The 14,042-nt window shown below is 37.0% G+C and overlaps 1 protein-coding gene across 2 annotated transcripts in view; it reads left to right on the forward strand.

Moving 5' to 3' along the window:
- CDC42SE2 (CDC42 small effector 2) overlaps positions 1-14,042 on the forward strand; it is a 132,695-nt gene that overhangs the window by 97,699 nt on the left and 20,954 nt on the right. For both annotated transcript variants that reach the window (XM_043975825.1, XM_043975826.1), the window contains one exon: positions 2,857-3,191. In XM_043975825.1, coding sequence (XP_043831760.1) covers positions 3,138-3,191 — 54 coding nt within the window. In that variant the 5' untranslated portion in view covers positions 2,857-3,137. The remainder of the gene's footprint in view (positions 1-2,856; positions 3,192-14,042) is intronic.

The raw sequence follows: 14,042 nt of genomic DNA on the forward strand, positions 1-14,042 counted from the left end.
CTGGAACCAATTCTGATTAGAGTGAGGTTCAAATGTTACTGACAACCACATCCCAATTTTTCCCTCCTTTGTTAAAGCTTTTCCTTGTGCACCTCTTTTATGTGAGATATTTTCCCCCATTCTTCCTCTCCCTCCCCCCTCTTCCCAGTACATTCCTTTTTCTCACCCCTTCATATATTTTTTGAGATCATCCCGATATAATTGACTCACACCTGTATCCTCTGTTTATGTAGACTCTTTTCTAAGTGCTCCAATGATAAAATTCTTAGTAGTGATATTATCATCTTCCCATATGGGAATATAAATAGTTTAACCTTATTGTATCTATTATGATTTTTCTTTTGCGTTTACTTTTTCATGATTCTCTTTAGTCATGTGTTTGAATGTCAATTTTCTATTTTGCTTTGGTCTTTTCATTAGGAGTGCTTGAAAGTCCTCTGTTTATTTAAAAGTCAGTTTTCCCCCCTGTAGTATTATACTCAGTTTATCTAGGGAGGTTGTTCTTTATTGTAATCCTAGCTCCTTTACCTTCTGGAATATCATATTCCAAATCCTCTGCTGCTTTATTATGGAAGCTGCTAAATCTTCTGTGGTCCTAACTGTGGCCTAATGATACTTCAATGTTTCTTTCTGGCTTCTGGTTTCTCTTTGACCTGGGAGCTCCCAAATTTGGCTATAATATTCTAGGGAATTTTAATTTTGGGATCTCTTTTAGGAGGTGATTTATAGGTTTTTTCATTTCTGTTTTATCCCCTGGATCAAAGATATTGAGGCACTTATTCTTTATGCTTTCTTGAAATATATCTAAGCTTATTTTAAACGTTAATTGTCTGGGGGCAGCTAGGTGGCGCAGTGGATAAAGCACTGGCCCTAGATTAAGGAAGACCTGAGTTCAAATCTGGCCTCAGACACTTGACACGTACTAGCTCTGTGACCCAGGGCAAGTCACTTAATCCTCATTGCCCTAGAAAAGAAAGAAAAAGAAAAAAGAAATGTTGTCAGGTAGTCCTCAGATTCTTAAATTATCTCCTTTTCATTTGTTTTCCAGGTCATATATCATATTTTCTTCTATTTTTTCTTTCTTTTGACTTTTGTTTTATTGTTTCTTGATGTTCATGGTATCATCATGTAGTATGGTATCATTGCTCAATTCTAATTTTTAAGGAATTATTTTCTTCAGTGAAGTTTTCTAGCTCTTTTCTTATTTGGCCAATTTTGCTTTTTCAGGAGAATTTTTCAGTGAATTTTTGTGTCTCTTTTACCATTTGGCGAATTCTAATTTTTAAAGTGTTATTTTTCTTTGCATTTTTGGTGCCTCTTTTACCAAGCCATTAATTCTCTTTTCACAATTTTTTGGAGTCATTCTCATTTCTTTTCCCAGTTTTTTCCTCTGTCACTTTTATCTTTCTTTACCTCTTCCAAGACTTCTTGATGGGATTCTGTCTAATGTGCATTTTTCTTAGAGGTTTTGATTATAGCTATTTTTCACCTTCTGAGTTTGTGTTTTGATCTTCCCTTTCACCATAGTAGTTTTTTATCGTTAGATTTTTTTTTTGTTTATTTGTTATATGCTCATTTTCCAGCCTGTTTCTTGACTTTGAACTTTATACTAATATTTGGCTCTGTTTACCTGGGAGTGTGGAAAGCATTGTCCCAAGCTTTAGGTCTTTTTATACTGCTGTTTTCAAAGCTAGTTCTGGGGAATCTGCAAGTTTTCAGTGCCTCTAAGGTAGTATAATATGAAGAAAGGTATGGTCGCTCCTCTCCTAGTCTGTTTTCTAGTATTTACCAGGAAAAGACCCTGCTTCCCTGCAGCCAGAATCACTAGTACTTCTCTCTGCCTTGGAATTTTGACCAGGGCCCCCATTTTATTCTGAAAACCACAGGTACTCCTCTCTGGTCTGTAATTACAATTCAGAACTACATATGTTCAGTGGAATTTCAAATCCTAGTCCCATTGTCAGCTGAGAGTCCCTGTAATCTTTTTCTGACCAGTTGTTGATCTTCTTACCGTCTCTGGACTGAGAGCTACCAAAGCAGTTTCTGCTCTTCCTGGAAATGCCTCCAAGACCCATTGATGGTGTTGTCATCACATGCACTTCAAGGCAGTCCCAACCTCATTGTCATAAACCTTTCCTAATGACCTCTTAAATTTTCTTGTGCTGGAAAAATGTTTCACCCTGACCTTTGTTTGATGTGATGCTCTAGAATTCAGTTTAATGCATTATTTTAAAGTTGTTTGGAAAGATTTTACCTGAGTTGTTGCCTCTATTCTGACATTTTGGCTCTCTCCCTTTCCACATCCCATTATCTTAAATTTAATGGAGATTTGGCGCATACTTAGACTCTATAAGATGGTGTTGCCCATGTGGAAGATTCTAGGGGAACTACTTCCATGAAACTGGAGAACTAAAGCATGCATGGACATTCATTCATATAGTTAGGAGAATTTTTTCCCCCCATTGGCTATGTAATCAGAATTATCAGTGGTTTTGAAATTTGCTGATTCAGCAACAAAAGTGGCTAATTTGCTGGGTTTGAAGTGAAATCTCTAATTTGTTTTGATTTTCATTGATCTTAATATTAGTGACTTGGTACATCCTTTCAAATGCTTATTAATTGTTTGTAGTTCTTTTGGGGGGTAGGGCAATAGGGATTAAGTGACTTGCCCAGGGTCACACAGCTAGTAAGTGTCATGTGTCTATGGCCAGATTTGAGCTCAGGTACTCCTGAATCCAGGGCCAGTGCTTTATCCACTGCACCACCTAGCTGCCCCTGTTTATAGTTCTTTTGAGAACTATTTAATTATATCCTTTGATCCTAAGTTTCATTTAACTTTTTTTCTTTTCTTTTCAGGATAAAAGTTAAATCCCTGGAACAAGACACCGTTTTTATTCTTTCCTGTTGGTCCAGAAATAAGACCCTTTGGAAAAAGAAGCCAAGACAGAAAAAGCATCTTAACTCTCTTTATCCAGTTACCTGTATGAGAGACCTGAGTTCTAGGAAAGAAAAAACAACCAGTCATCTTTTCAGGATAAATTGTACATTTATTGGGCTGAGGACAGTTCTTTGTGGAGTGTTTGGAGCTGTGATTTGAAAACGTCACTGATATTTTATTTGCACTTTGGATCGTAAGCATGAGTGAATTCTGGTTGTGTTTCAATTGCTGTATTGCAGAGCAACCTCAGCCTGTAAGTATGAAACAATATTCATACGTATGGTATTAACAGGTATTGGGGTCTAATTTTGAAGGTGACTCGAATTCTAAAACCAAGAGACTTCTGAGTTTTCAGGGCAGTTTTGAGGGGTCCTATGTAGAGCTATGGATATATCAATAGTTGTCTCTTGGTCAAGGCATCAGGGAACTGTCCCTTCCCTTTTCTTCCTTTTTTTTCCCTGGACTTTTTAAAGAACCATTGCTATAATAAAATGACTCTAATTGTGTAAGTCCTAACTATTTTTAGTCATGGCTTTTTAACAGTTAAATGATTACAAAATAGTTTTACTGATGAGCAATATTGGGGAGGTTTTAGGAGCCTTAAGGAAAAAGTAGTAAAGAGTATTGAAAACAATTTAAGAAATGCTGAACTACTTCTCTTAAGATTTAAGTGTATAAATTGTCTTTATGTAATCTAAACAACTCTATGACAGAATAGTTGTGTTTCTCTGTACAGCAGGGAGTTCTTTCATTTAATTTTAAATAAATGTTTATTGATACTTGAATTTTTTTTTCTTTTTTGTGTGTGAGGCAATTGGGGTTAAGTGACTTGCCCAGGGTCACACAGCTAGCAAGTGTTAAGTATCTGAGACTGGATTTGAACTCAGGCCCTCCTGAATCCATGGCCAGCGCTCTATCCACTGCGCCATCTAGCTGCCCCATACTTAAATTTTTTATGTGAGCTTAACACCCACTAAATCAGATTTTCAGCCTACAAACAAGAGGAATATAGAAAAAATATATAAACTTCTCTTACGTGTAACTTGTGTTCTCTTCTCTTCTCTTCTCTTCTCTTCTCTTCTCTTCTCTTCTCTTCTCTTCTCTTCTCTTCTCTTCTCTTCTCTTCTCTTCTCTTCTCTTCTCTTCTCTTCTCTTCTCTTCTCTTCTCTTCTCTTCTCTTCTCTTCTCTTCTCTTCTCTTCTCTTCTCTTCTCCTCTCCTCTCCTCTCCTCTCCTCTCCTCTCCTCTCCTCTCCTCTCCTCTCCTCTCCTCTCCTCTCCTCTCCCCTCTCCCCTCTCCCCTCTCCCCTCTCCCCTCTCCCCTCTCCCCTCTCCCCTCTCCCCTCTCCCCTCTCCCCTCTCCCCTCTCCCCTCTCCCCTCTCCCCTCTCCCCTCTCCCCTCTCTCCTCTTCTTTTGCGGGGCAATGGGAGTTAAGTGACTTGCCCAGTCTCACACAGCTAGTGTCAAGTGTCTGAGGCTGGATTTGAACTCAGGTACTCCTGAATCCAGGGCTAGTGCTCTATCCACTGCGCCACCTGGCTGTGCCCAACTTGTGTTTTGCTTAAATAATTTTTTTAAAAATTTCGATACTTGACAGACAACAAATGACAAAATTTTTCTATAAGAAGACCAGAAAAAGAGCATTGTTAATTAAACACCGAATCATTGCAAATAGCCTATTTTTAAAAGCCTATAACAAATTCAACACATTACTTTTATAGTTGTCCTCCTAGTGGTTCTCCCTCTAAACCTGCTTTTTTATCTTGTTTCTTTTTTTAAATGCTTCAGTGACTTTCTTTTCTTTCTTTTTTTTTTGACCTTGATATCACTTATGCCCTTCATTCCATCTAAGTCCTCTTCCAAATTAAAAAAAATCACCTCACCTTTGACAGATAAGCATGGATAAGTAAGCACAATAGATCCACACATCAGCAATGTCTGAAAATAGGTATCTCATTTTGTATCTTGTATCCATCACCTCTCTGGCAAGTGATGGGTAGCATGCTATATCATGCTTTATCAAACTCTTCTGGGGTTTTAGTTGGTCATTGAATTGATCACAGTTCTTAAATATTTCATGGTTATTTTTCTCTATAACATTGTGCTCACTGTATAAATTACTTACCTTGTTCTACCCACTTCATTCGGTGTTAAAGGCTGGTAGAGGACTCAGTGGATAAAGCAGTGGACCTGGAGTTGGAAAGACCTGAATTCAAACAACCCCAGACATAGCTGTATGAATCTGGGCAAGTCACTTGATCTCTGTCTGTCTCAATTTCCTCAGCCATAAAATAGGAGTAATGATAACCAACTCCCAAGGTTGTTGTGAGGATGAAATGAGAATGTTTGTAAAGCACTTAGTAAAGTGCCTGGCATATATTAGATGCTTAATAAAGGCCGGTACACTTCCCTTTCTTTGTACTGATGCTTTAAAAACAAAATCACTGTTACTTCCTAATGCCACTCTACAGAAACCTCTCCCTTAATGAAAAATTTAGTTTTAAAAAAAAAGCCCACATAATGCATAATTTAAAATTATCAATGATCAAATGGCTTTTTCTTAATTTTTATCCTTCTTGACCTATCTGCAGCTTTTGACATTGTTGGCCACTCTCTCCTCCCTAGATTTTTGTAAAACTGCTTCTTTTTGGTTCTGTTCCTACCAGTCTGTAGTTCCCTCATTCTCCTTTACCACATTAGCATCAGTATCATGGTTTTTGTTTTTTGTTTTTTTTTAAAGTGAGGCAATTGGGGTTAAGTGACTTGCCCAGGGTCACACAGCTAGTAAGTGTTAAGTGTCTGAGGCTGGATTTGAACTCAGGTACTCCTGACTCCAGGGCCGGTGCTCTATCCACTGTGCCACCTAGCTGCCCAGTATCATGGTTTTGATATGTGGAGATACTGTGTCTTTGTCGTGGTCCCTCTTCTCTCACTCAGTAACCTCATCTGTGCAAATGGCTCCCTGATCTACATATCCATCCTACCTTGCTTTCCTGAGCTCTAGTCTCACATTATCTCCGACCTATTAGATATTTCAAATTGGTTACCTGATAGACATCAAAAAACTCAGTATGTCCAGACTAAACTCATTGTCTTTCCCCTAAACCTTCCAACCTCATGAACTTTACTTTTTCTATGAAGAGTACTGAGGGAAATGTTTTTGTTTGTTTGTTTGTTTGTTTGTTTTGCAGGGAAATGAGGGTTAAGTGACTTACCCAGGGTCACACAGCTAGTAAGTGTCAAGTGTCTGAGGCTGGATTTGAACTCAGGTACTCCTGAATCCAGGGCCAGTGCTCTATCCACTGCGCCACCTAGCTGCCTCTAGGGAAATGGTTTTTAAAAAGTAAGAATGAAGAGGGAATACAGTCTCAGACCTCAAACTATATTATTATAAATCAACAATCATCAAAATGACCTGGCACTATTTAAAAAATAGAGAAATAGATTAATGGAAAAGACTGCACAAGGGAGATATTCGGAAACAATAGAACTCAGTAACCCAGTCTTTGATAAAGTAGAAAATGTTACCCAGGGGAAAACTCCCTGTTAAGAAAAACTGCGAGGAAACTGGAAAGCAGTCTTATCAGTCTTGCAGAAATTAGGCTTATATCAATCTTATATACCTCACTCTCCAATATAATCTAAATGGATATAGGACTAATATTAAAGACTGTATTACTTAAAAAATAGAGGAGAAACAGATTATGTACTTCTCATAGCTATGGGTAAGAAATGTATTCTTAACCAAACAAGAGATAGAGGCAGTTATAAAAGAAAAAATATATAACTTTGATTGCTTGTAACTGAAAAGATTCTTCACAGACAGTATTAATACATCTAGGATAAGAAGGGAAGTGATCCAGTTTGGAAAATATCTGTATCAAATTTCTCTAATAAGGCTTTGGTATCTAGGATATATGGGGCAGCTAGGTGTCTCAGTGGATGAAGCTTTGGGCCTGGCATTAAAAAAACCTGAGTTCAAATGTGGCCTGAGACACTTACTAGCTGTGTGACTCTGAGCAAGTCACTTAAACCTGTTTGCTTCGGTTCCTCATCTGTAAAATGAGCTGTAAAAGGACACACAAAACCACTCCAGTATCTTTGCCAAAGAAAACCACAAAAGTAGTAATGAAAAGTCAGACATGACTGAAATGACTGAATGATAACATCCAAGGTGTATAAAACATTTAGATGCATATATGTGACTATTAGTCATGCTACAAGAACTATAAAGTATTCACGACATTGATTCTTTTATGTCAAACTTTGTTTAACATGGAAACCCATTTGTTTCTCTAGTTTATTATTTTTTATTTTTATTATTTTTTATATTTATTATTTTTCCAGTTCTCTTAAATAAACTTGACATTTTGATTGGCATAGCACCAACTAAATTATCATATTGGCTCTATCTACCCATGAACAATTAATATTTCTCTAGTTATTTAGATGTCTTTATTTGTATAACGAGTATTTTGTAATTTTGTTCCTGTACTTCCTATTTGTGTCTTGGTAAGTAGACTTGCAGGTATTTTATACTGTCTGTAGTTATTTAAAATGGAATTTCTCTTTCTATGTCTTCTTGCTGAATTTTATTAGTAACATACAGAAATGTTGGTTATTTTTGGAGGTTTATGCAACTTTGCTAAAGATTGAATCTTTTAAAAATTATTTTCAATTACATCTTCTAAGTAATATTCTTTTTCTTGTGACTCCAGAAGATGGAGAATGAATATATGCATACAAATGATATAAAAAATTAGTGCAGTAGTATCCATTTTAATTTATTTCTCAGTTTGGGGGTACATAATTTGTTATAGTCTTTGTGATTTCCTGACAAAAGTTAGGCATTTCTCACCCCAGCAGATTGACTATTGATTAAATAATGACAGAAGTTAACATTAGAAGAATAAGATAACTAGATCATACTTAATTTCTTTTTAAAAATTTAAAAATTTAATATTTTATTTTTCCAATTACATGTAAAAAGTTTAAAGCACTTTTTTTTTGTTTTTGTGTGTGAGGCAATTGGGGTTAAGTGACTTGCCCAGGGTCACACAGCTAGTAAGTGTTAAGTGTCTGAAGCCGGATTTGAACTCAGGTACTCCTGAACCCAGGGCTGATGCTTTATCCACTGCGCCATCTAGCTGCCCCCTAATATATGATTACTAATTTTTTTTTTTTTTTTTGCGGGGCAATGAGGTGTTAAGTGATTTGCCCAGGGTCACACAGCTAGTGTCAAGTGTCTGAGGTCAGTTTTGAACTCAGGTCCTCCTGAATCCAGGGCTGGTGCTTTATCCACTGCTTCACCTAGCTGCCCTAAAGCACTTTTTAAAAAACTTTTGAGTTTTTTTTTTTGTTTGTTTTTTGTTTTTTGTTTTTAATGGGGCAATGAGGGTTAAGTGACTTGCCCAGGGTCACATAGCTAATAAGTTTCAAGTGTCTGAGGCTGCATTTGAACTCAGGTCCTCCTGAATCAAAGGCCGGTACTTTATCTACTGCACCACCTAGCTGCCCCCCTCTGCCCCCTTCTTAATAAAGCACACAATTTTTCATGCAAAGCATATTTCCATATTTGTCATGTTGTAAAAGAAAACAGACCAAAAAAAACCACAAAAAAACTGCAAGAAAAATGTTTTTTTTTTTTTTTTTAAGTATGCTTTGATCTGCATTCAGACTCCATCAGTTCTTTCTCTGGAGATTGGTAGCATTTTTCATTATAAGTCCGTCTGAATTATCTTAGATCTTTGTGTTGCTAAGAATAGCTAAGTCATTCACAGCTGTTCACAGTACAGCATTGTTGTTACTGTGTACAATGTTCTGGTTCTGCTCATTTCACTTTGCATCAGTTCATATAAGTCTTTCCAGGTTTTTCTGAGAGCATCCCACTCATAATTTTTTATAGCACAATAGTATTCCATCTCAATCACATACCACAATTTATTCAGCCATTTCTCAATTGATGGACATCTCAATTTCTAATTCTTTTCCACCACAAGAAGAGCTGCTATACATATTTTTGTACATTTAAGTCCTTTTCTTTTTTTTTTTTTTCTAAATCTCTTTGGGATAGAGACCTAGTAGTGATATTGCTTGGTCAGCTGGTATGCACAGTCTGATAGCCCTTTGGGCATAAATCCAAATTGATCTCCAAAATTCTTGAATCATTTCATAGCATTAGTTGTCTCAATTTTCTTACATTCCCTCTAGTAGTATCGTGTTACTATTATTCAATCTGATAGTTGTGGGGTGGTACCTCAGAGTTGTTTTAATTTTCATTTCACACCTGAAGTCACCAGGAATTTTCTGAGATCCCCTGCAACACCTAGCTTCTTTGTTCTTTTAATGATTCATTATTTAGTATTTCATTGTTAGGTCTACATTTGAATCTAAAATCTTTTGATAGCCTAAACCAATGACTATTTCTATTACATTGAGGTCTATAAAGGATTATTAACAATTTCTTTTTATATTTGTTTACAATATTTCTGTGTCTTAGTACATGTTCAGTATTTTTAAAAAAGTTTTATCTAGTGGAATTTGGATTGTTCTGAGAAAAACGTACATTTGCTGTTCCATTTAGAAGGCATCATAAGTCTTTTAGCTCTAGTTTCTCCAGCATTTTGTTCAGTCCCATAGTTTTCCTTTTTGTTTATCTTTCTCTTAGGCTTGTCCAAAACAGAGAAGGCTATAGCAGTCTGTAGTCACTATGTCTTCTAGTTCAGATGTTTTCTTTCTGAATTTTGATGCTAAGGCATTTGGAACATATAAGTTTATTACAGTACTGGTTGGTTGTCAATGGTTCCTTTTGTCTATTTTTTGCAGGGCAATGAGCGTGAAGTGACTTGTCCAGGGTCTTTTTTTTTTTTTTTTGGTGGGGCAATGAGATTAAGTGACTTGCCCAGGGTCACACAACTACTGTCAAGTGTCTGAGGCTGGATTTGAACTCAGGTCCTCCTGAATCCAGGGCCAGTGCTGTATCTACTGCACCACCTAGCTCCCTCTTTTGTCTTAATGTACTTATTTCTCCCTTTTTATTCTTTGGATGTTTGTTTTGGCTTGTCAGATGCTTTTGTGGATTCCAATCTGTCAGTCTTTTTTCATTTTATTGGATTGTTTCATCCATTCACTCCATCACTCTTCAGAACATCCCTTTCTCCATCTCCTAGTGGATGCAGAATAATCTTTTGTGTTATTTGAATTTCCTTTCCCTTGTATTTGAAGGTTTTTCTCCTGATCACTTATAGGATTTGTTCTTTGCCTTGGAATTTTTAGCCTTGGTTTTTTTTTTTTTTTCAGCAGGCAGTCTGTCAATTGGAGTTTCATTTCCTATGTTTAGAAGTTCTGGCAGTTCTATTATCTTTTATTATAGTGTTACGGGTTTGGGGTACTTTCCCCTGTTCTTTTGGGAGTTCTTCGATCCTTAAGTTGTCTACATATCCTGTCTTTGAGATCAGTATAGTTTGCATGTGAGCATATTTTATTTTAATGTTATTTTTTTTTGCTTCTCTTTCTAAATTGTCCTTCACATCTATGTTTTTGCATTGCCAATATGTTGTTTTCTCTTGTTTCTTTGACGAGGTTTGCCATTGTAGATCCCAGTCTTTTCTCTTTCCCCTTATTTTTGCTATAAATAGGCAATAAATTCTGCTATCTTAATTTTCACTTTTTTTTAAAACCACAAATTAAATCATTTCCCCCTTTTTCCTTCAACATTAATTCATGGGTCCTGAATTCATCTTTTAGAGTAGTAGACTAGTATTCCAGTCTATTGGAGGCCATGTTTCCTTCTAGTGTTACTATTTTATCTGCATATATTCAAGATCTTTGAGTTTTCTTCCTCCTGAAAGCTTTCCTAATTTCAGTCTTTTATCCTCTCTCCTCTTATTTTCCTCTATGCTCATTTTCTGATTCTCTCCCCTGTCATTGTGGTTTCTTTGAGGATTGGATCTCAAAGTGTCTCAGCCTACACCCAAGCTGGGCAATTCATGCTTCATTAGCCTAGGTCTCTATCCCAGGTGACTTTGGGCTGGTTAAAAATGACCCCAGCTTGATGCTATACTTTTTACTTCAAGCTTAGTGGAGTACTTCCCACTCCTGCAGACATATGATGTCATATCCTGGTGTCCTGTCATATTTCCTCTGTTCCTTAATTCTTTGGCCTGGCATCAGCATTTTGTAGCTTTGTGGCACTGTTGCTTCCTGGTTGTGGTCCATGGCAGGCTTTTGTTCCTGACAGGTTGAGAAAGTTAGTGATGGCTGTCTGCCAAGACCAAATTTCCACAGCCTGGAACTGGGATTTTCATAGGACTAGAAAGGGGAAGACTACGGTATAGGAGTAGGTTTTGTTGTGAGTGTGTATTATGTAACTAGGTATTCTGGTATTCCCTTGCTGCTAGTAGTGTGTTAGGTGGGAGAAGGGTACTGAGTGAGCTCAGCATCAGTTAATAGACTTTTGGAATTTTTTTTTCTCTTGGATTCTGAATATCTTAGATCATGAAATCAGCTGATGTTGCTTTATATTTGGTATATAATTTCTGTTTTAGAGAGGTTTGAGAGGTTGTAGGGAACAGAGAAAATGTTCACTCCTCCATCTTATTGCTCACATCACCTGGAAATATAAAAGAGTTTTATTGCTATCTTTTGTTCTTGCATTTCCTCAATGTTCTTTATTTCTTCTGACATTTCCTCCTGGGAGGAGTGAAGGTAATCTCATTCCTCCCAGAGACTCATCTCTTTTTTTTTTTTTTTTACATATAAGGTATTTTATTTTTTCTGTTACATGTAAAGATAGTTCTCAACTTTTGTTTATACCAGAGAATCATCTCTTAATAAAAAAAGAAAATAAATTAAGAAAACAAATTCCGTAAAACCGATCAGTCCATTGAAAAAAAATTGATGTGATATATAATGATAATACCTATGGCTCTCAGTTCTATAAAGAAGTTATGGAGGTAACATATAATTTCTTTAGGGTCAACCTTGTCTTTTATAATTTAACAGTATTCATTTTTTGTTATTTCCATTTTCATTTTGTAGTCATTATTTGTACTTTACTGGTTGTGGTTACTTCAGTTCATATGTCTTCTCCTATTCATCATGGTTATCACTTCTTAGCTGCATAATATTGGATTACATTCCCGTACCACAGTTTGCTTAACTATTCCATAATCGATGGCTATTTATTATTATTATTATTATTGTTATTTTGCGGAGCAATGAAGGTTAAGTGACTTGCCTAGAGTCACACAGCTAGTCAGTGTCATGTGTCTGAGGCTGGATTTGAACTCAGGTCCTCCTGAATCCAGGGCCAGTGCTTTATCTCCTGCGCCACCTAGCTGCTCCCAATGGGTATTTATTTTTTTCCAGTTCTTTGCTGTCTCTCTCTCTCACACACACACACACACACACACACACACACACACACTGCTTTTTCACAGCCTTTCTTTTTTTTTTTTTTCAATTACTTCCTAAAAGTAAGTGCCTAGCAATGGAATTAGTATATGATAGTCAATCCTCTTGCATAATTCCAAATTACTTTCTAGAATGGTTATACCAGCCTCATTCTACAACCTCCCAACTTTCATCATCTTGGCCAGTTTGCTCTTTTATGAGTGATTTGGAGTATTCTTTCATATGGTTTTAATAGATTGCAGTTCTTTTGAGAACTCTGTTCATATCCTTTTGACCTGTTTTTTTGTTTGTTTGTTTGTTTGCAGGCAATGGGGGTTAAGTGACTTGCCCAGGGTCACACAGCTAGTAAGTGTCAAGTGCCTGAGGCTAGATTTGAACTCAGGTACTCCTGAATCCAGGGCCAATGCTTAACCACTGTGCCATCTAGCTGCCCCTGTTCATATCCTTTTGTTAGAAACACAGCTCAAAGAATCCAAGCAGGCAGCAGAGTGTGGTTGAAAGCATCTTTATTCATCTTTGAAGATGGGCACTCTTCTGAATGTGCCAGAAAGTGCACTGAATTGAGATCCCTCACCTCTATTTATACCCCTCAAGGCGTCCCTCCCGACCAATCACATTAAGGTATTTTACTATCCCCCATTTACATTTAAGTTATTTCAGTTATTATAGTTGCTATTTATACAGAATAACAGTAACAGCATAAGAACCCATCAGGTGATACCAGTTGACCAATCAGATTGTGGCACTAGGCCGTAACCTTATTCTGGGCAAGAAGGTCCCCATTCCTCACTAGAATAGTGATATATGAACACATAACCATACATAACTTGTGAAGAAACAAAATTTAAGTCGGGGTTTGAACATCGGGTCACGTGGGCATCACCTTGGGCACCTCAAGGTGAACTTCCAGCCCAGCCCGACTCCCATAAAACCTCGGCCCTGCTCTAGGCCCTGCTTGGGACCTACTTGGGCCCAAAAGGGCCTTGGGCCCCAGAGCCCCACATGCTGGGCGCCCCCTACTGGGAGCTTTGAGCAACAAAGCTGTAGGGCTTGAAACCAGACTCACTTTTTGCCTTTAGGGCTCTGAGAAGAATCCAAATATAGTCTTTTCTCTCACTTTGATTGCTCTTCTATTGAGAAATGGCTTGTGGTTTCATGTTTCTGTTGTCTATACATCTTGTATATCAAACTCTTATCAAAGATATTCGAGACAAAGAATCCCCCCCATTTTACCACTTCCCTTCTTATAGTATATCTATTAATTTTATTTGTGCAAAAATTGTTTCAATTTCATGTAATCAAAATTATCCTTTTTTTAAAATCTTCTGTAATTGCTTCTCTTTGTTTGGTTAAGAATTCATCTCCTAACTATGACCAAAGGGCTATAAAACTATGCATACCCTTTGAACTAGTAATGCCACTACTAGGTCAATATCCAAAAAAAAAAAGATAAAAATCAAAAAGTTAAAGGAGCTATATGCACAAAAATATTTATGGAAGATCTTTTCTGGTATGAAGAATTAAGAAACTGAGGGAATGTCCATCAATTAGGGAATGACTGAACAAATTGTGGGGTGTGATTGTGATGGAACATTATTGTGCTATAAGAAATGAGAAGAAAAGAAATGATGAACAGGATGCTCTCAGAAAAAGCTGGAAAGAATTACACGGGCTGATGCAAAGTGAAATGT

Source organism: Dromiciops gliroides, chromosome 1 (assembly GCF_019393635.1).
Source record: "Dromiciops gliroides isolate mDroGli1 chromosome 1, mDroGli1.pri, whole genome shotgun sequence".
Taxonomy (NCBI): Eukaryota; Metazoa; Chordata; class Mammalia; order Microbiotheria; family Microbiotheriidae; genus Dromiciops; species Dromiciops gliroides.